Genomic DNA, 19,245 nt, shown 5'->3' on the forward strand with positions numbered 1-19,245 from the left:
TTTGCAGCCAAAGTTTCTAAACACGATGGTGGCTTCTTAAATGCTATAAAAGTTGGCAACTCAAAAACGTAAAGCTACAAGGCCGAAGAAAAACGATACATACGTCGCATTGAATGTGGATTTTATGAAGCTTTGTTACATGGAACCGTTTACGAACAGGAAAATCTAATTTACAATACAGTGACAAAACAGAGACAGAAAATAATCGAATTGAGTACAGCTTAGACAAGAATTTGGCAGAGACGAATAAAATGGTAGTCAATTTGATATGAGAAATGATGATAGTTTCATACCCGGCAGAGTGGTGTATAAAAAGTACACAACTTGGTTATTCGGCTTTTCATATGCTGATTGGCAAAGGCAACAAAAAAGTCATTTTACTTGAAAAAGTAATAAAGAAAGTCGAGTCTGTCTTTTTAGTTTTCGAATATTGTCATGTTTTTAAGGGGTTTTTTAATGTAGGTACTAGTCGATGCAAACAGTAGGGGCACTCGTCAGATATTAATATTCTATTTGAAGAAGGAAAAAATGATTACAAATGATCCTTCTTGTCACTAAAACATGACAGACCTGCGTCCTCATTTGATTCAATTGCCATAAGATCTGCCTTCTGTCCTGACAGGCTTGCTTTCTCTTGTCAATTTGTGGTGCAATCTCACCACGCATCTTCGCACAGCAAAAATATGTAATTACAGGTCCTAAATTAAAAAAGTACCCAGATGTTAGTCAAACTGTATAGGCACACGCCCAAACCGCATCGAACGACAAAACTTAACATCAAGCATACATTTTCTCGATAGGTGATACCTTAAAAAACAACCCAGTTTGGCCACATTATGGCAACGAAAGCAATTACTACGATAGTTAGATTTACCTCAATAACAGGTGTCTAGAGAAGTGGTGTTTCCCAGTCCATATCTCATTGCCTTCATCATTGACGAGTTTTAATAATTTCAGTACCATACATGCTTGATCGGTAATAACAAACAAGAACCTGTTTTCAAGACCTGTAAAAAGTGGTGCTTTGATACAATGGAACAAATTAAAGAACAAAGTCTGTTTGCTTCATCCATTGCTTGTCAGACTGAAAAATCCAGGTCTTTCTCGGATCTTTGTATCCCTCATTATCTGGTTTGATAAACGACCATACTCGATGACACTGAAAGAGGCGACTTATTTGCGGTTATATCGAGGGCATTGTTTCCAACATGCTCCCAGTCCTATCTTCACTTATGTCGTTCTGTCCTACGTCCATTATTTGCTCAGGTTGTCCTTCTCTTGTTCTAAAGAAAAGAACACACAAACGGGACGCATTAGCATTTTTTATGACACCTTTTTTCTTCTAATGAATTTCAAGTCAAGTGCTTTTAGTATTTTTTGTCATCTTCTCTCCTTATTTCAAAGCTTTTTCTGTCTTCATGAAAACACTATCGCGTGTGCGATATCTGAATTAAGAATTCTCCCCTAAATTCAATCTTTCATTCCCCTATTCTTTAACTTCGGATTTCGTGATTATCTGTATATATAAGAGAAAAAATCGGTTATTTTGAAGTCGAGGAATATCGCGACCGGCGTGAGTCTTAAACAAAAAAAAAAAAAACTATCAAAATACTTTGACAACTTGGTTAAAAAAAGCGAAGTACCTCTGAAGAAGCCTAGAATTTAATCCTATAAATCTTTTCCTTAGAGCAACACTTGCTATAGGAGATTAGACATTTTCCCTTGTTATACTCTAACAGCTTAAAAGAATACATATCAATTGAGTGCTGAAACTTTGAACCGTGGAAATAAATAAAATCAAGATACTTCTTATATTTTTAGGCGATGGTTAATATTAATGAAAGCATTCCCATAAATAAAGATCACAACTTTAATTTATCTTTCTCCTCTTTTTTTTAGAGCTCAGAATCTCAAAAAAGGGACAAATGTCTTATTGAAAAGAGCAAGTTTGTTTTGTAGGATTGTAAGGAGACTGAAAGACTAAGTTATTTCGTATAATCCTTTTGTATTCTTTGTTCTATTGCAAGGAATTACACTGATGGTGGACTCTGCACTTAAAATAGCTGGGATAAAGAGCCATTACTCTGAGCTTTATTTGGTAGATTCAAGTAGGTTTCTTCTCTTATGCTTTTAGATGAAATTCCAAAAAGAGGATTATTATCTGCTACAAACAACTACATTTGGTTTTACAGTAACTAATATAGATTTTAAAAGCGGGTTTTTTTTTTTAATCAAAGACAAAAAAATTGGACGTCAAGACATTTCAGACACGAACACTAAGCAAATTTTACAACTACAGTAAACTGAAGAAAATGAATAAGAAAGTGTGATTTCATTCACAACACACTCTATTCATATCTTACTGTGTGCTTTTGAGAACAAGGGTTCATTTTGTAAACTATATATAATATATAAATGGAATCTAAAAGTGTTGAGAAATTGAAAAAAAATTTGTACTGCAAAAAATTAGATATAAGGCTAAGATCATTGAAATAACAGTGAAATCAAAAGGATAGATTTTCTTAGTCTTAAATTTTAATTCCTTCAAAAATATCGTGGAAATATTAAATAATCTCTAGGTTTTATGTAAGTGAAAAATAAATGAAAAATAAGGCAAGTGAAGAGAGCTTGTTTATCGTGTACTGTTTAGATAATGTTGGATTTAGGTTGATTTGACAAAGTTTCCTCTTGACAAGCTCTTGATACCCAAAGGACAATCGATCAAACTATCGGAAAGGATTCGTCTATTCAGCTTTTGGTTTATCGCATTAAGAAAAGATATCTAGGATACAAAACAAGCCAGAAATTACGACAGACCTGAGAAATTGACTTTTTTACTTCCAAATCAAGTCTTGCCTAGGGCTATTTCTACTTTAACCTACGATTACGCTCCAACAAAAGAGTAATAATCCACAAAAGGGAATACCTGAACTCACTGTGCGGCATATCTGGCCAAAAAGAGAATAAATCTAATTTTAAAATAAAAAATGCACAAAAAACTTCAAGGTAACAAAATACCGCCTTCATTCCTCTTGTAATGTAATTATATTTTTATTCCTGAGTTACCAGAAAATGTTTGTTTCAAAACGGAAACTCAAAATTGCTGGATTCGTTCTTCTTGGAAGACAAAGTCCACTTTCATCGCTGTTATTTGCAACGAAAATTGTTCCTTAAAGTTTTTCAACCTGTTTTGCTTTCAGAAGAAGATTCTAGTTCAAGTAGGCCAACAGAGAAAGCTTTAGTTCTCACTAATCAACTGCTATACCCAGTTCAATGTGTACATTCGAGTGCCTTGACCTCAAATTATCGTTATGTTCTTCAACTTCTTCACGTAATAATTTTTGATATAACCAAGAAAATTAGCTGTACTTTCAGCGAGTCATTCGATACTCACACTTTTAAAGATAAAGTCAAACAAAAGGCCCACGAGTATTCCTGAAAAAGATGGGTCAAAATTCAGCCACAAGCCATCCTTCTTAATTACTATCAGTCTCAACAAAAATTGTTTTTGATGCTTTGGAAGACTATATCAACTCTTTTTAGAGAAACAAAGTATGAGGTTACAATTCAAGGTATTTTCCATCCCAAAGGGTTATAGAAATACAAAGAATTTATTTCCAACTTGACGCGACAGTAAGCTCTGCCATTCTTTCAAACCGCTTTCCTTTCATGACAAATAAAGTTGGTCAAAAGCTAGCTCGTTTCTTTTTGTACGGTGTTTTTTTTTTTTTTTTTTTTTACTAGTATGAGAAAGACATACTGCTCAAATGAACTTACTCATAGGTGTACGAGATGTAGAGTAGGTTAATAAGGGATAGACAGCCAGGGAGGCATATATACACTGTTTATACACTGATGCCAATTTCGGTTCATTATGACTAGTTCTTGGAGGTACTCAAAAAGATAACAAGTAGTAACAAAAGCCTTCATTCAAGAACAAAATGTAATGAAAGGAAACGAACAAACCCCTACAAGTGCCGTGGAATTAACTTTTACTTTCATTTTAAATCTGATTTTTTTTTTCTTTCTGCGCAAAATAACACTTGACAAGAAAGCATGAAGTAGTTAGCACAACATTGTTACGACAAGAGGTCTTGACTTCCAAGCATAACACGCTGATAAATAAAGGAACTGATGTACTTAGAATGTCTTTTAGTTTAGTTTAGGGTCACGCACTAAGAGTTCATAAACAGAGAGATAGCAAAGCTTCGATAACACAAGACTACTAGATCAAGAGCATCAGATAAACCCCATCTCGTTCGTTCATCGCTGTCTTCTTAAGAAAGGGAGGCACTTGTTTGGGCCTCAAACGTATATTGGCGCGCAAGCCAAGGATGTTCTAGACCAACATTTGCCGAAAAAAACTATTGTGTCCTTTCATAACAATCAAACGATTTAACACCTTCCCGAGGTCTAGAACAATCGCACTCTTAGGAAGTTTTTGAAATAATATTTAAACGTTATAAGTATTAATAGAACCAAGTGCCTTCGTTGTCATACTTTCAATCGATTATACATAATGAAAGTTTTCAGAATGGATAATGAAAGTCAAGCTTATCTTGGGCTGTAATCGCAATAAAGTGGAATAATTGCTTCTTTCATAAAAGGCGGGTCATTCATCCTCGAATCTCATCTTTAGGAAGCAGATTGTATGCTTAGGCCATATTGAGTGCTTGTAATCATATGACTGTGAAGTTTGTTGTTCCTTTGGACTTGTACGAAAAATTCTCTGGTTTAATACAAAAAACGTACATGCAAAATACAAAGATAAGACCACAAACTAAGCAAACGAAACCAGCAAATTATAAAACAAAATAAATGGTTATTGTTCTTGGAGATAAACGCTTTCAGTCTGTTGTATTGCCATTTTATTTTGTTGTGGTCGCGATTGGGTTGAGATAAAGAAAGAATGATGAGCTGAATTATTTGAGGCCGCCTTTATTTTCACTTTTTTTTTAATTCTTTTGTAATGTTTTCAATCTTAATTAATCGATTCGTACAAGCACCATTCTGTGTTGCACTTTACAGAAAAAACACAAATTACTCAAAGGTAAACAGTACGCTTCAGTCAACCATTATAGCTGACTAAACAAGATCTAATTCAGGAAAAGATGAGCTGAACAATCAAACAATGGCGTGTTTTGAAATGTACGGTTCCAGGTCACGACTAAGCCAAGAAAAACTATAAACATTTTGACCGCAGAAAAGAACGAAAGAGCTGCGTAATTTTCCATTTCGAAAGCATCATTTCATTCAGCTTTCTGTACTACAATTCTTATTCAAATAAATACGACCAACACAAATCCAAGTGTCAAATACAAACATAGACATAAACTCCTCCATCCACGTTTACCCAGACTGAAAAAAAAAGGAATTGCATATTTGAGCTCACTGTGGAAGTGTCTTAATCTTTGTGATCATTTCAGGAAGTTTCTCTTTTTTATAGAGCAAAGTGATTAATGATCGATGGTTTCATGATAGTTGTCTTACTATATAGTCCCCTAGTGGCGTTCAAAGTACTGTTTTCTTTTTCACTTGTGCCTAAAATCAATTGGATCATCACTGAGCCACTGCCACCCGAGATAGATGAGGTCTTAGCATTTTGATTACACTAAGTCTGCTGAATTTACATTAGAAATTACTTGGTCATACTAAAAGAACTTTGCAAAGCGGGGATTGTGTACAATAGATAGATCCTTAAAGCTACCCTAGTGCCCTTTGATAAAGAAATCCACAGAAAAGACTGCTGCTCTATTCAAAGAGAGATACTTCGTCGTGGACCTCTGCCACGATATACCCCTTTTGAAAATTCGAGGGAAAAATTATTCTAAAACATGTAATCATTTAGAGTATGGAATTTCTTTCTTTAAGAGTAGTTAGTTAAAATCTTTGGCTAACAGGATAGCATTTCCCCTGAGGCGTCCAATCGCCTAAGTGGAGATGACCAGTTAGCCATAGTTAATTTACACGGTTTTTTAGTCAGGTCTATCGCGTCTACACAACACAGTACCGCGCATGAGCCCCCGGCAGCAACAACACACACCACACCTCCAGTATCTACACTAAGCTCAATGTCCCTTTTCCCAGAAATTCAGGAGTTGCAGTACCATACTCTCTGTTCCCTACAATCTGATGAAAGGGGGGTAAGTTTGCTGCAGTGTATGTTAAAAACACGGTTATAGTGTTCCATAATGCGTGAGCGCGCCATAAATTTCGCATATCATACTCTACGTATCAGACAGAGAACTGAGTCGACAAAGCTCTTTCGACATTCGTCGATTTCTGTTTTGAATCTTGCTCGCAGCTTTCAAGGATTAACCTGCGCTTAGCTGACGATTTTTCAAACCGTTTGGAAGCCATCAGCCGTTTTGCAGCGCTAACATAAACTAATCATTCTGCACGTCTTCAGTGGAATAACATTAAGGTATTCTAAACCTCAGATGACCCGGGTTCATCTTCGCCGTAAATTGGATCTCCGTGATATAGTGCGTGCGACATGTAATTTAGAGCTCGGTACAGGCGCTTATGAAGTCTTTAAAAATTCGTTTATCTATCTTGTGTGTTTCTAAGCTTAAACTGTAGAAAGCGGCTTGTCTAGATTTTGATGTGAATGCCACATGTGCTTGTGAAGGAATGTTTTTTTTTAAACTCTAGACGATCATTCTGATCGGATGGAGATGTTTATCCGCCGACAAACAAAACGATAAGAAACAGAAATGGTTTCCAAAATATTATGAAAAGAAATGGATTTGCCCAAGTTGAATTCTGCATTTCTTTAAAAGTGTGCTAAAGCGGCAGCGCGTGGCTACATTTCATGGAACCACTTTAAAAATGAAGGTTTAAAGCGATTATCGATCAGCGAAAACATCTCTGGTTTGATGAGATGAGGAAGTCTTCAGACTATTTCCGAAGAACCGCATCTTTAAAGCCATTACTTTTTTTTTGTCGTACTCCTAACAAATTCGGGAAATATCTCAATAGGTACCTCGTCATTTCTCTGCATGTAAGGATTCTGGAAATCCGACTTCGATTTAACAAATTGTTCTACAACTCCAGAAAATTGCTTTCCAAGATTTTCCTTACCGATTAAAACTGTGGTTGTGAATGAATGGATTGAGGACGATCTTCTTCTTAGTCGAGTTAAAGTCTTGGATTTTATCAAAAGAGTTGTGAATATGTTTACCAAACAAAGTGGTGCCCTCGAACGGATTAACAGGCTCACCACAACAAATTTGAATTTACCTTTTGTCTTTCATCCTCCAGTCTTGCTTCTCGATCTCGAAGGAACTGCCGGCTCGGTAAGATTTCTCTCACGGTGTTTCTAATTCGAACGCTACTGAAGCGAGTTCAGGACCGGGGAGAAGTGAATCGTATGCCTCAAAAACGTGGAAGGGGATTGAGAAACAAAGCAAAGCAACGCGGTGCTTTAGGTATGTTAAATTTGTTTTTTCTTGAGCCAAACCGTCTCGCGCGAATTCAATTTCTGACAGACATTAAACGACGTTTTGGACAGGTTGCTTTTTGAAGGGGATCATCCCCTCACTATCAAATAACCGCGTGATGCTTCTGATAGCTACGATAGACTGTGGTACTTCAAAAGGGAAAAGAAATATGCAGAAAATATCAAGGAAATGGATGAAAATGTAAAGAATCAAAAGTGCTTCGGCGTAGTTGTCGAAATACTGTTTGCACAGGTACAAAACTGCAATACACTGACACGCGGTGGTCGACAATGGAGCGAATACTAACGCCCTCCCTAAACCGGTCAAGTGTATTGTACCTAAAGTGAAACATGCTGAACCCTTTGGAAATCGTCTCAGGCCTTAATGGTCTTCGCGAAGACCACAGCTTTAGCTTTCGCAACATCGCCTGACTGAATATTTATTTACAGCCTTGGGTAAACAAAGATGAAGCTGCACGATGTTCGCTTTTCATTTCCTTCAATTCTTAAACGGCCTTTTTGAACTTATTGGCCCCTATTTATCTTTTTCGTGTTTAGACGGTTTATTCTCACGTTATGGAGATCATTGTGTTAGTTTAATCCGTATGAAATATAATTGTCATAACATATAATTTTGATCCTTTTCGGAGTGAATCAATTCGCTTCTTCAGACGTCCTGGTTTAGTTGTCGCTCGCTTCCTCTCTTGCTCGGACTCAAACAGGGACAAGAGAAGTTTCCTTTCCTAGCCTCGTAAGGCCTCTAGGTTGCTTAGAGTTCTTCCTTTTCAAACTAACACATTAGAAGGCATAGTGTTATCATTTTGATTAGTTTTCAAATAACTTGTTTTGTGTAGATCGAAGTAATATACAGTAAACAGGAAAGCTCTATACGAGCAAAATTTGAAAAGAAACTTCCTGATGCGTTCTAATAAGAGAGCAAGTACACCCAGATAGATTATTTTCTGTCAAATATATTTGCTATAGAAAATCTGTAATATGAGTCGTAAATGCGTAACTATAGCTAGTATTAAGAGAACGAATTATTTTGGTCATATTTTAGGAATACGCGATTATTTATCACAACCTGTACCGAGCTTTGGCTATGGCAACTGTGTTTCTTACAGCTGCTTAAAGTAGAGGATATATAAAAAAATACTTCAGAATTCAAAACAGAACAGTAATTCCGTTTTGTTAAAACTTAAGGCTTATTCAAAACATCTATCAAAACGAATAATATTTAGCAAATAAGAAAGCAAAACTTTCTTGTAGAGTTGCGAAACAAGTGGAGGTCAATTTAACCATACTAAAAGGTGGCAGGAAATATATACATAAAAGATATAAATTTAAATTTAAATAAATATATACCTTTTAAATATTTTCACACACTATATAAAAGTAAAGTATTTAAGCTTGAGTTTAATTTTTTTTCTGTCCTTTAGCTTTGTAAACGAATATAAATGGAGTGGTTGTTTAGGTGCATGTTCTAGGTTGGAGCAAAAGTTAACAAACAATAGACTGAATCAACACAAATTCTTTGGATTGGATAAATTAAAATTCAACATTCTAAACATTGTTTTTAACTGATACAGGAGTCTTTTGCTATGACCCTTTCTCATTTGCTAATCTTCTTCACAACATAAACGGAGTTGAAAGAGATTGCTGACCCTTTCAACACCGGTAGCAGCTCGCTTCTTTGACGACCGGCCACAGAACAAAATACAAAGATGATATAAACATTAGAGCAAGCTAGCTAGACCATTAGAAAAAAGAGTGAATGCAAATCAACCACAAGGTTGATCACATGAAGGGTCTTTAGTCTTTATCGGGGTAGCAATCTTTTCTGCTTCAATAGCGTCGTTTCTATCCCACAACATGGTACTTCAGGTTTGGCACAACCAAATTACCCTTTCTTGACCCGGACATCTTTCTATGAAACCATGAACACCACGTTTTTTGTTCCAACTGCAATGCGGTTGTTTATCGATCTATTCAGGTCTTTTTTTGTTCATTTTGCCGAACATCAGACCGATAGAAAACGCCAAGAGAAAGAGGCGTAGACTAGACGGCGTTAAAATCCAAGTAACACACTGTTAACTCTTGAATCTAATTTCATGACATAGAAGCCACTTGTGAGCTTAGCAAAAGCAGAAATGCTCTTTTTCCTCCCCAAAATTCGTTGATAGTTGCACCAAAACCCCTCACGATATGTCCCTGTTGGCATCGCATGTCTCGGTGAGGATGAGAATGCCTGAGGAGACTGTTGGTAGTTTTTTTTGGTGTTGTAAATGGAGGGTAAACTGACACGAAGCATTATATACAAAAGCTGGAGGTGACTCCAAACTGTCTGCCAGAATTTAAGCCTTCATTAGTGATTAGGAAGAAGTGTTTTCTTGAAAGCTGTTTGAGGAATAAGCTAGCGAGGCGGATACAAGCAAATACTTGGAGATGGAATTGTGAGGTGTACCACATGAATTTGAGTCCTTCTTCCATTGTAAAATAATCAAAGCGTTGATTGAGATAATCCTTTCTAGCTCCTGCCTAGCAATTCCAAAATGCTATGCTAACGCATTTGCGAGTGATTCAAACTCACTGTCCCCTGATTTCGGAGCTTAGAAGTACTTTCTCAAGAATCTATTCCTCTTAAACCGAGTTATTTCTCAAGTGGTTTTATTTTTAGCAACGGAGAAATGCACAGATCGTGTGAATACAGCCACGAATCGAACACCCGTGCTTGTAATCCGAAACCATCGAGTTTGCGAAGTCAGCGTCTGCATGTCTAACTTCAGCACTCGTGTGTACTTGGCTTTGGATATCAGTTTTCCGAAAGCATCGCGTCAGCTTCAAAGCTTTGAAACATAGACAAAAATAAACCAAGGGCATCCAAGAAAACAAACTCGAAAGTAACTTTAAGCAGTGAAAAAGATCGGGTCACCTGGCTTCATTTTACGGTCTCTGGTAAGTGCCACGTTGACTTCAGTTTTTTTTGTCTTCCCGCTCTTTTGCCGGTTATGTCATATTTGGAAGCCTGTTTATTCCTTCAAGCTCTGTAGAATGGTTTAGACTTACAATTGGAAGTCTAGAACACTGAAATGAGTTGATTTGAATTGACAGTCCGCGTGACGGACCCACTGTTAGCGGGAAATAGCGAAACCAGTGTAACATATAGTAGCAGGCCATGTTTCCCTTCTTAGATTTTGAGAACAAGGAACTATAAAGTATTATACGTTATAAGTAAACAATATTTTACCGCTATTGCCCAAGTCCTTCCCATTTTGGCTAGCTGTGGAAATAAGGCTTAAGATTATCTTGAACAAACTTCTGCATGTCCCAGAAATGGGGTATTTATCGATAAACAAACTGAAGTAATTTACATGGACACAGAAACTTCAAAGGAGCGCATGTTTGTAAAGGACTGAAGCTTGTTAGTGCGTCGTCATTGTCGTTGTTAATCTATTTTTTCACGTAACAGTGAGAATTAAACGCGTGTTCATGTTTCTTCTAATTTGATATATCTTCATAAAACGGTTTAATACTGGTTTTGTTGTCGGTGGTAGCCGCACAGAATGTGATCGAAGGAATTCGTAAACTGAACCGCTCACGTCCGCGGCAATCGCTTCCAAATGTTTGTAAGTCAACTGAACACGAGTAGTATAAAATAAACCCAGTATCAGCTAAATCTGTGTTGAAAGTTTGAAGAAATTCAGAAGAGGCATCATACCGTAGAAACAGTCATCCTGATGCTGATCCCGAGTGACCTTCAAATGATGACCATTAGAAACTAAATACTCAGTGACCTTTTGTCACAGCTACGGTTTTTCAAGACTTCTCCCTCTACCTAGCACCGCCATCATTTTTATCCATTTTGAGACACATTATTGAAACCATTAAATCTCACCATATATTTAGGTAGTGCCAATCTTCTTTGACCCTAAGGCCTTGCTTTAGGCATAGATTTCTAAGGCTTACTTCCCCTCTAAAACGTTGAAATTCTTTGTCCAACCTAAATTCGTATTCAAATTCCATAGTGACTATCTCTTTTGTTGCTTGCGAATTCCTGAAAATCCATGAGCAAATTTTGAGGTAATTTTTCACTTCCTGGCGTGGTGATTTACTTTTGATCCACCTTCGAACTTCTCTTCCTTGTACAACATTCAACGGATGCGATCTGTTTCAAGAAACATTTCTGAAACCCCGCGCTGCGAGGGATAGTTCTCTTTCCGTGCCTGGTTCGTTCTGATAATATGATACCTCGGGAAGTTGAATAAAATAGCGAAGTAGCTTACACATAAAGGCCTAAGAATGACTGGCGGTTTGACATACAGTCGTGTTATAATGACAGATTTTTATTGTAAAATCTTTAGAGTGACTACTCTTATTATGATATATATACAAACTTTTGAAGGCATCTTGAGTGTGTGTGAATGAATGTCGGTCGTGGATTTACAGAATATAAATGACAAATATAACTGGTTTTGCATGTCTCTTTGATTCAAGTGTAATATTGCAAACTAATCAAGGTCTTTCTTTCTCTCTCAAATTCATAAATCGTGCTGTGGCAGATTCAAATTAATTCTACCTAAACTCTAGCCTCTTCAAAGAGAAATATTGTTTATCAGCGCTCCTGAGACAGCATGAGGCGTCATCCTCTCAGGCTATAGGATACACGCAGTTCTTTGACAAATAGAATCACTGTATTATAAACACACGGTCTTAAAAAGAGCAATATTCCAAAGAATCCTGTCAGAGACAAAAATTAGGACATGATTTTCAATTTGTAGAAAAATCTTTTTGGTAATGAATACCGTTGAGAGGTAGTACTGAGAGGGAAATACCCTCATTGAAGTTGACTCACTGCCCCAAATGTAAGCAAGAGATGTGCCAGTATGTTCTGTTTAAAATCTGTCTTTTTGATAAGTGTATCAAGGTGTATGTTATACTTGTTGACCCCACATCAACCTCAGACTAAAAACACTATAGATCAATACTCGTTTCAATTAGAAAACAGAATGACAATCAGTGAACCTCCATGTATTAGATAGGACCTCTATGAATCAGTCTCTAGGAAACATGTGACAAATATGTGGTTTTGTTTTACTTTTCTATGGCAAATAAAAGGAAACTCTCTTTGTGTGTTATCATAAACTTATGTGGTTTTGGTCAGGAATTAAAGTAAACCTCAATACACCACTCTCTGAATTTTTTCACTAGTTTAGCAGTACTTTCTCGGTGGCCGCTGTATTTCGTCTCTATAATGGTTTTTAAATTACAATCATATGGTTAATGAGTACATTGGTCGACTCTGATAGCCGTAAAGACCTCATTAGGCTTGGCAGCTTTGCTGAAAGTTCCCTCAAAAACCGACAGTTCTTTGATTAATGCTGAAATATTCGCCGTCGTGTACCTGACAATCTTCGAGAGTTTACGTTCACCACCTCGCTCGCCGTTTATTTTACATGTGATCGTGATAGGTCAGAACTGATTGAGTTTCGTATCTATTTTGAAATATTAAGAGAAGAGGAACAAAATACTCTTCAGTGATAATGTGGTACTCAAAAAATAGCAAGATTTGATCATCGAAATATCGCGCGCCCACGTTTCGTACAAAGCCATTCAAATAATTTTGTCATGCCGTTTAACTCCGTAGATTTTACCGCTTCAGGGAACAGACCACCTGGGGTAGAAATCCTAGAGAAATAAAACTGTTTTTATTGTGTCTGTTAAGTTATTTTTGTTCGTATTATTTTGGTGACTGGAAATTCCTATTGTGATCATGCCGATGATGAATAATGTTGATCGTGTTTAAAGTGACCCGATCATCAGCCTTCATAAAACGCATTCTCTGTTTGACATTCGTTTCTGCAAGTGTCCGGTTTCAAGAGTGGTTTATTGTTTTGCGCGTGCGATCGTTTTGTGAAAGGCAAGCTAGCGACAAATCTGTAGGCATCACCTAAACTACTTGATTCTTTTGAAGTGCTAGGGGTAATTTCACGGACGTATTCGACCATTAAAAGCTTGTGGAAAGCCGTTTTGGAGAGCACTGGTTATAGCTATCGAAAACAGATGAGCCTAAAACCATGACGCGAACTAAAACATTGATCATTACACTGCGTACACGAAACATGAAACTAAAAAAAAATTAATTTTTATTTGGTATCTAGAGTTTTCCGCTGCCTTTATGTTACAGTAAAGGGCCTCAGTAATTCCTCTTGTAAACGCTACACTGGTTTTGACAAGTGTAGCGTTTAGTGAAGTTTTTAAGATGTTGTGAGTTGGATGTGTTGTTTTAAACTAAGTGTCGTTCATCTCCGCCCATACTGTCAGCCTCTGACAAAAGGCGTCATATCTTTGCTCTATCGAGTAGACAGGAACATTGATAAGGAAATACAATCCATCAAAGCTACTCGTGTACGACGATCATTTTAATAACACGGATCACAGCTTCGGGAAAGAGAGAAAAATAGACTTCTCACGGTGAAATCTTGGAACCAAATTGAAAGCCCTATTAATTTTTTTGTAGAAATCAGCTGTGTTTGGATTTTTAACCTGGTTTATTGAAGTTCTTTTTTGTTGTTTTGGAAAAAGCTTTACCGAAGTAGAAACATTTCAAAGCCAATTATCAGCAGGTGTTAGTCAAATGTCAATCAAAACCCACAAAAGAGTTTCCCTTCATCTCATACCTGGCCAGACGACATCTACTACCAGTATCGCATAAAAAATAAAAGCGGAAAAAATCGTGAATGACTGCGGTATTTTCCCTTCAGGAAAATTGCACCTATGGTTGTAGCTGTCTTTTCTGATAATGCACGTTTCCGGGTTAACTTTCCTTCAATAATTTCAAAATTGATCTAGATTACGTTGTTGTTAGTTTTCAATGGAATGACACGCCCCAAAGACTATGTAAAGATTTGTGATAGGTAAGACAATGGAGATAGAAGTGTTTAGACATATTATTTAGGTTCACTGGCTTCTCGCATTGTGATTGGTTGATCAATCTAATTGGTCCCACCACGTATTATTAAGAAGTGGCTCGGGTTTATGATAATGTTAAGGAGAATTATTCCAAATGTGACTTCACTGCCACGTTTTCACGTATATTGTGCCTCTCTAGGCTATCAAATAAGAGTCTAAATCACCTCTTTAGTATCAATTAGTAGTAAAGCGTGCAGCGTTATGACGAAAATTCTACTCGGAGTTTAAAACTGAAATTTAATGAAGGATGACCGAGTGATGAAAAGAGTGTTTCTCATAAGGTTGTTTTGACATGGGTCTATGGAAATCGTGAATGATGATTGACATATCAGTGGGCAAGAGCCACGAGACAAGCTTGACAATCCGTTACGGGTTGTGTTGACGGGAAAACACATCTTTCTTCTGCAAGTTGACGTATTGTAAGTTTAGAAAGCTATCCAACTGAGTTAGCCCTAAACTGACTGTCAAAATTCAAGATTAAACATCGAATGTAATTTTTCGATAACAGCTCTGCGACGGGAGATTAAGGGTATACAGAGAAGGCCAAGTCTCTCGGCCAAAGTATATGGCTATAGAGCGGGTCAGTAGAAAAAAACTCGCAACTTCCTCCGCCTTGAAGACTTGTCGTGTATGTGCGCATAATATTTCTTTGATTATCTATGATCGCGCTGTGCAAATTTCAGGTATCATCAGCATAATGTCGTGATTAATCTAATGGAATGGCTTCTCTTGCAGCCGCCGTATGATGAAGTGGGAGTTTATACGATGGATGGCGCCTCGACAATGTATGGCTCCATGCAGCAGCATATGAACCACACGAGCGTCAGCACTGCATACCACCATCCTGTCTCTGCTGCTACGTCGGTGATGAGCACTGTTTCTGATCTACATAAGAGAGATAAGGAAATTTTGTATGGGTATGTGAAAGACTCTCAATTTGATTGTTATGCTCACAAATCACTCTCCCGCCGACTTGTGACTCATTTTGGAAATTAGTACCGATAAACATCAACTGAGCAGTGGGCTCGCGTTGTGATCATATTAACTGGTTAATTCAAGATTGTTTTGTTGTGATATCCTTGTTTAGATCTGTTAATTCGTAAATCATCCTAGGTGCAAACACTAGATCCAGTGTAACAGATAGGTCCTTTGAATCCATTCATCCTAATAACAGTAAATTAGTGGGGTATTCAACGGTGATTATAACTTTCACAGCCATCCCTTGTTTCCACTGCTCGCTCTAATCTTCGAGAAATGTGAGCTGGCGACGTGCACCCCAAGAGAACCTGGCGCTATTGGAGGCGATGTTTGCTCCTCAGCATCTTTCAATGAAGACATTCAAGCTTTCGCCAAACAGGTAAAATAATAGTAAACTTCGACTAGGCTATTTTTAACACACATTTGAAGACTATAATGTATCTGTTATTCTGACATAATCGGGCAACTTAATGTAATGAGACGGATACGAAGTCTATTGGCAAAATACGAAACACTATTACAAAATCATTTGGACGTTTTGTTTTTTGTTTGGTTATAGTTTAAGAGCGATAAGGCCATCTTCTCTTCCAACCACGAAGTTGACAGCCTGGTAGGTATCAATGGAGCTTTTCTAACCAAAAGATTTCATTGTATTTCTGTCTGCGTTAAAATATTAATATGAACAACCGGCTTGATTGCATTTAAATAACACCAAGATATTGCCACATGCTTGGTTGATTTTTATATCTTGATTTGGACATGCTGTGAAGCAAGTTCTTTAACGCCAACTGCGGCCAGTATTTTGAAACTATGTTTCCCTCATCGTGGTTAGTTGTTATCGCGTGTTCTAAAATAACCCGTACTTCTTTAATCACAGATGATACAAGCAATACAAGTTCTTAGATTTCACTTACTGGAGTTAGAGAAGGTCTGTATCGATATTCAACTTAAACTTTACTTATAATATTTAATTTAGCTTCAATTAAATTCTTATAAATTTGTTTTCGTAAACGCACGTTTAACTAGCCACAAGTCTCTATGGGGGCAAAGTACCAGAATCGATGGATCATCAATGAACTTTAAATAATTTTAACTTTTACTGACTCTGTGCCAAAGACACTTTAAGATGTGTATATAGCCAAGATCTTCCAGACATTTTCAGACTATCATTTGCATAATGCATAAATTACGCTTATCTTATGATAGAAATTTAATCTCTTCTTGTCAGTTGTCTTATACGTTGGATTTCTAAGGTATTTCTAAGCGTTAATACAACAGTAAAGTAAAACGTTAAAGTCATTAAGGATAACATTTTCCTACTCTACTTTTGTTTTCTAGGTGCACGAGCTGTGCGACAATTTTTGTAAACGCTACATAAGTTGTCTAAAGGGTAAAATGCCCATAGACCTTGTCATGGACGAGAAAGAAAACGGAGGGAAAAGCAAAAGTGATGGCGAACTCGGACCCGACTCTCCCACAGACGATTCTCAGGTACCAATCAACCAGTAGTTGAAATCAGTGAAGCCTACGTACAAACCTTGCCACGCGAGCGTTTGATATAATTTTTTCTTTTCCGATACCAGTGACTGTTTCACTTTAACCAGACTACTTCTACCGCGATTACAAGCTTGTTTTATACCATCAAATTATCTCTTCTAAGTGGATGAAGGCTATTAGACGAGTGATAACCATTCCCCTGGCTCTTAATCAAAGGGGGTTTAGGAACCCCCCAATTTGTCTTACCATCGATCATCAGTATTTACGAAACATCCCGTTGAGATGTTTTGAAAAATGTTTAGAGCATGCTGGGACTTTTTCTTCAGGCACTAACAAGTTATATGGCTTAGTCCACTGAAGTACTAAATCGATATGAATACCGTCAGTATTCGACACTTATCAGGCGTTCTATTTTGTCAAGTATATTTATTACGGTTTCGACAGCAATTGCGACGTATTGACGTGTTGAAAAAAAAACTGAAGCTTCTCTCGTGCCCTTAGAACTTGATAATTTATCTAAGATCAAATTTAGACACTCTCTTCTGCCTGACAATAAATACTTAGGTTGAACCGAAGTAGCTGTCTTCGGTGTGGTTTGGTGAAATAAACCTGTCGGATTTAGTCCAATCCATGATTGCGAAACCAAATAATTTTTTGACCAGTGTAGTATACTTTTAAACCCAACGTCTTTTTGAACCCAACGTTCACCCCGGTCCGGTTTCTTTAGAAAATGTAAATTTATTTTAAGGTGTCGTTTTATCGGGATTGTGTACAATTAAGGTTGATTATGGTTAGACAGCGTTCCCTCCACCTCCTAGCTTTAAGCATTGACAAAAATTAGGTTATATGTCGTTGTCTACACCTTGGCTTTGCTTTTCTCATTCACGGGCTGTCAGAGTATTGAAAGGGGATTCAATTGTTAGCCAGTGTTGGTGTAATAATACGCTTCATTCACGCGATTATTAATTGATGGTTTTATTCTTCTCTTAAACACAGTCAACCGGTACTCCTTCATGGCAGGCAAGTTTCGGTTTGGATAACCAAAACTTGGGGCAAAATTCTCAACCTTCTTCCCAAACGCCTTCAGATCCCGGGGCCGATTGTCCGGTAACACCGGAAGGTAGGGGGAATAAAACTTACTCTTTCTTATTAAAATCGACAGTTTGATCATTTCTTTATTAAATTGTTTCCGTATTCGATGTCTTTTTAATGTCTTCAATAATAAATCAGTAAAGAGTGAATTTATCAGGGTTTTGTTTATCTCATGGTAAGCGTGAGACCCTCTTCCTTTGGTAGTAATCTACGACAACGATTATTTGAAAAGTTTCCCTGAATAGTGAAATTATTGGTCCAGGGATGGGGTTTATTCTTGGAAGGCTTTTATTGAGTTGAAAGCTTGTCGTCTGTGTTGACACAGCTGCACAAAGGCCTCCTTTCTCCTCGTAATTAAAAAGAATATCATTTTACGTTTCTCGCGACACGTTCGATAAGTCATATGCAAATTTTTCGAGTTTTTTTATGCCCCAATTGAAAACTTGTTCTCATTATCTGTCACTTAAACTGAGTTACAAAATCGACGTCACTTCGTTAGTTCCTTGCGGTTGATGACTTTGTTCTCTACATTTCAAATAACCTTATGTCCGGCCCGTTGTGGCGTAGAAAGTGGCGCGCGAAACACTAGTACGTTAAACCGTTGCGCGGGGTTCACGGGGGTACGTCTCATTGCGTGTTATATGTTCACTACACATATCACATATAGAGTTGGCTTGCGAATACAAACTGTCTGTCTGTTCTGAAAGATGACACAAAAGGACTTGCACAAACACGGTTAATTGTCCGCGAAAAATTGCAATTATCGCTCAAACGAACGGCATTGAAAAGTACCCGTGCTAGAGTTAACCGGTTATTTTATAACGAAACAAAAGGGGGATTGCAATGACAGAACTTGTTTTGACAGAAGGAGGTCGCTGAAATTAACAGAAGCCAACAGATATGCCAGTATAGTTTACAGATTTGTCAATGTAATCGGTCACGATGAATCCGACGCTAGCATGCTACTGTGTTTACCAAAGGAGGAATTTCCTTTCCTCTACAGGCCCTTCGCATTTCCATAAGGTGTTTCCTAAGATAAACAACCACGTTTCGTTAGAATTGGCTGTCATTGGTTATATCTTGGCCAATTAATCGAGGGGGAGGGCCATACGATTTAAAGCAATTCTGATATGAAACGGATCTAGAGTCCCCCTTAGAGGTTTAATGTAGAGAGATTTCATAGAGCCCATTTAAGACAGAAAATATGTGTATTTTACAATATTGAATCTGATAATAGTCTGCCCGAGGCTAAGTGCATGTGTACTGTT

General features: G+C 37.3%; 1 protein-coding gene and 2 long non-coding RNA genes across 6 annotated transcripts in view; 1 reads left to right on the forward strand and 2 right to left on the reverse strand.

The window, feature by feature from the left end:
• Positions 1–19,245, forward strand: part of LOC116306045 (homeobox protein Meis1) — a 78,023-nt gene that overhangs the window by 45,741 nt on the left and 13,037 nt on the right. The window contains exons 1-7 of one of the 4 annotated variants that reach the window (XM_031716073.2): positions 5,996–6,143; positions 15,146–15,327; positions 15,626–15,767; positions 15,948–15,998; positions 16,266–16,316; positions 16,727–16,879; positions 17,882–18,005. In XM_031716073.2, the coding sequence (XP_031571933.1) occupies positions 6,072–6,143; positions 15,146–15,327; positions 15,626–15,767; positions 15,948–15,998; positions 16,266–16,316; positions 16,727–16,879; positions 17,882–18,005 (775 nt within the window). In that variant the 5' untranslated portion in view covers positions 5,996–6,071. Of the gene's footprint in view, positions 1–5,995; positions 6,144–14,924; positions 15,039–15,145; positions 15,328–15,625; positions 15,768–15,947; positions 15,999–16,265; positions 16,317–16,726; positions 16,880–17,881; positions 18,006–19,245 lie in introns of those variants that run through there. The other 3 variants (XM_031716076.2, XM_031716074.2, XM_089024082.1) reach the window with 3 other exon arrangements.
• On the reverse strand, positions 105–7,383 carry LOC116306048 (uncharacterized). Its single transcript, XR_004198225.2, has 3 exons — positions 7,243–7,383; positions 875–1,283; positions 105–698 (listed from the first exon to the last, which is right to left on the reverse strand). It is a non-coding gene; the product is annotated as an uncharacterized LOC116306048 (long non-coding RNA).
• LOC116306049 (uncharacterized) lies at positions 13,568–17,123 on the reverse strand. Its single transcript, XR_004198228.2, has 2 exons — positions 16,926–17,123; positions 13,568–15,295 (listed from the first exon to the last, which is right to left on the reverse strand). It is a non-coding gene; the product is annotated as an uncharacterized LOC116306049 (long non-coding RNA).

This window comes from Actinia tenebrosa, unplaced genomic scaffold, assembly GCF_029948245.1.
Source record: "Actinia tenebrosa isolate PJP-AT-01 unplaced genomic scaffold, QUT_ActTen_1.0 PGA_scaffold8__29_contigs__length_14323225, whole genome shotgun sequence".
Classification (NCBI taxonomy): Eukaryota; Metazoa; Cnidaria; class Anthozoa; order Actiniaria; family Actiniidae; genus Actinia; species Actinia tenebrosa.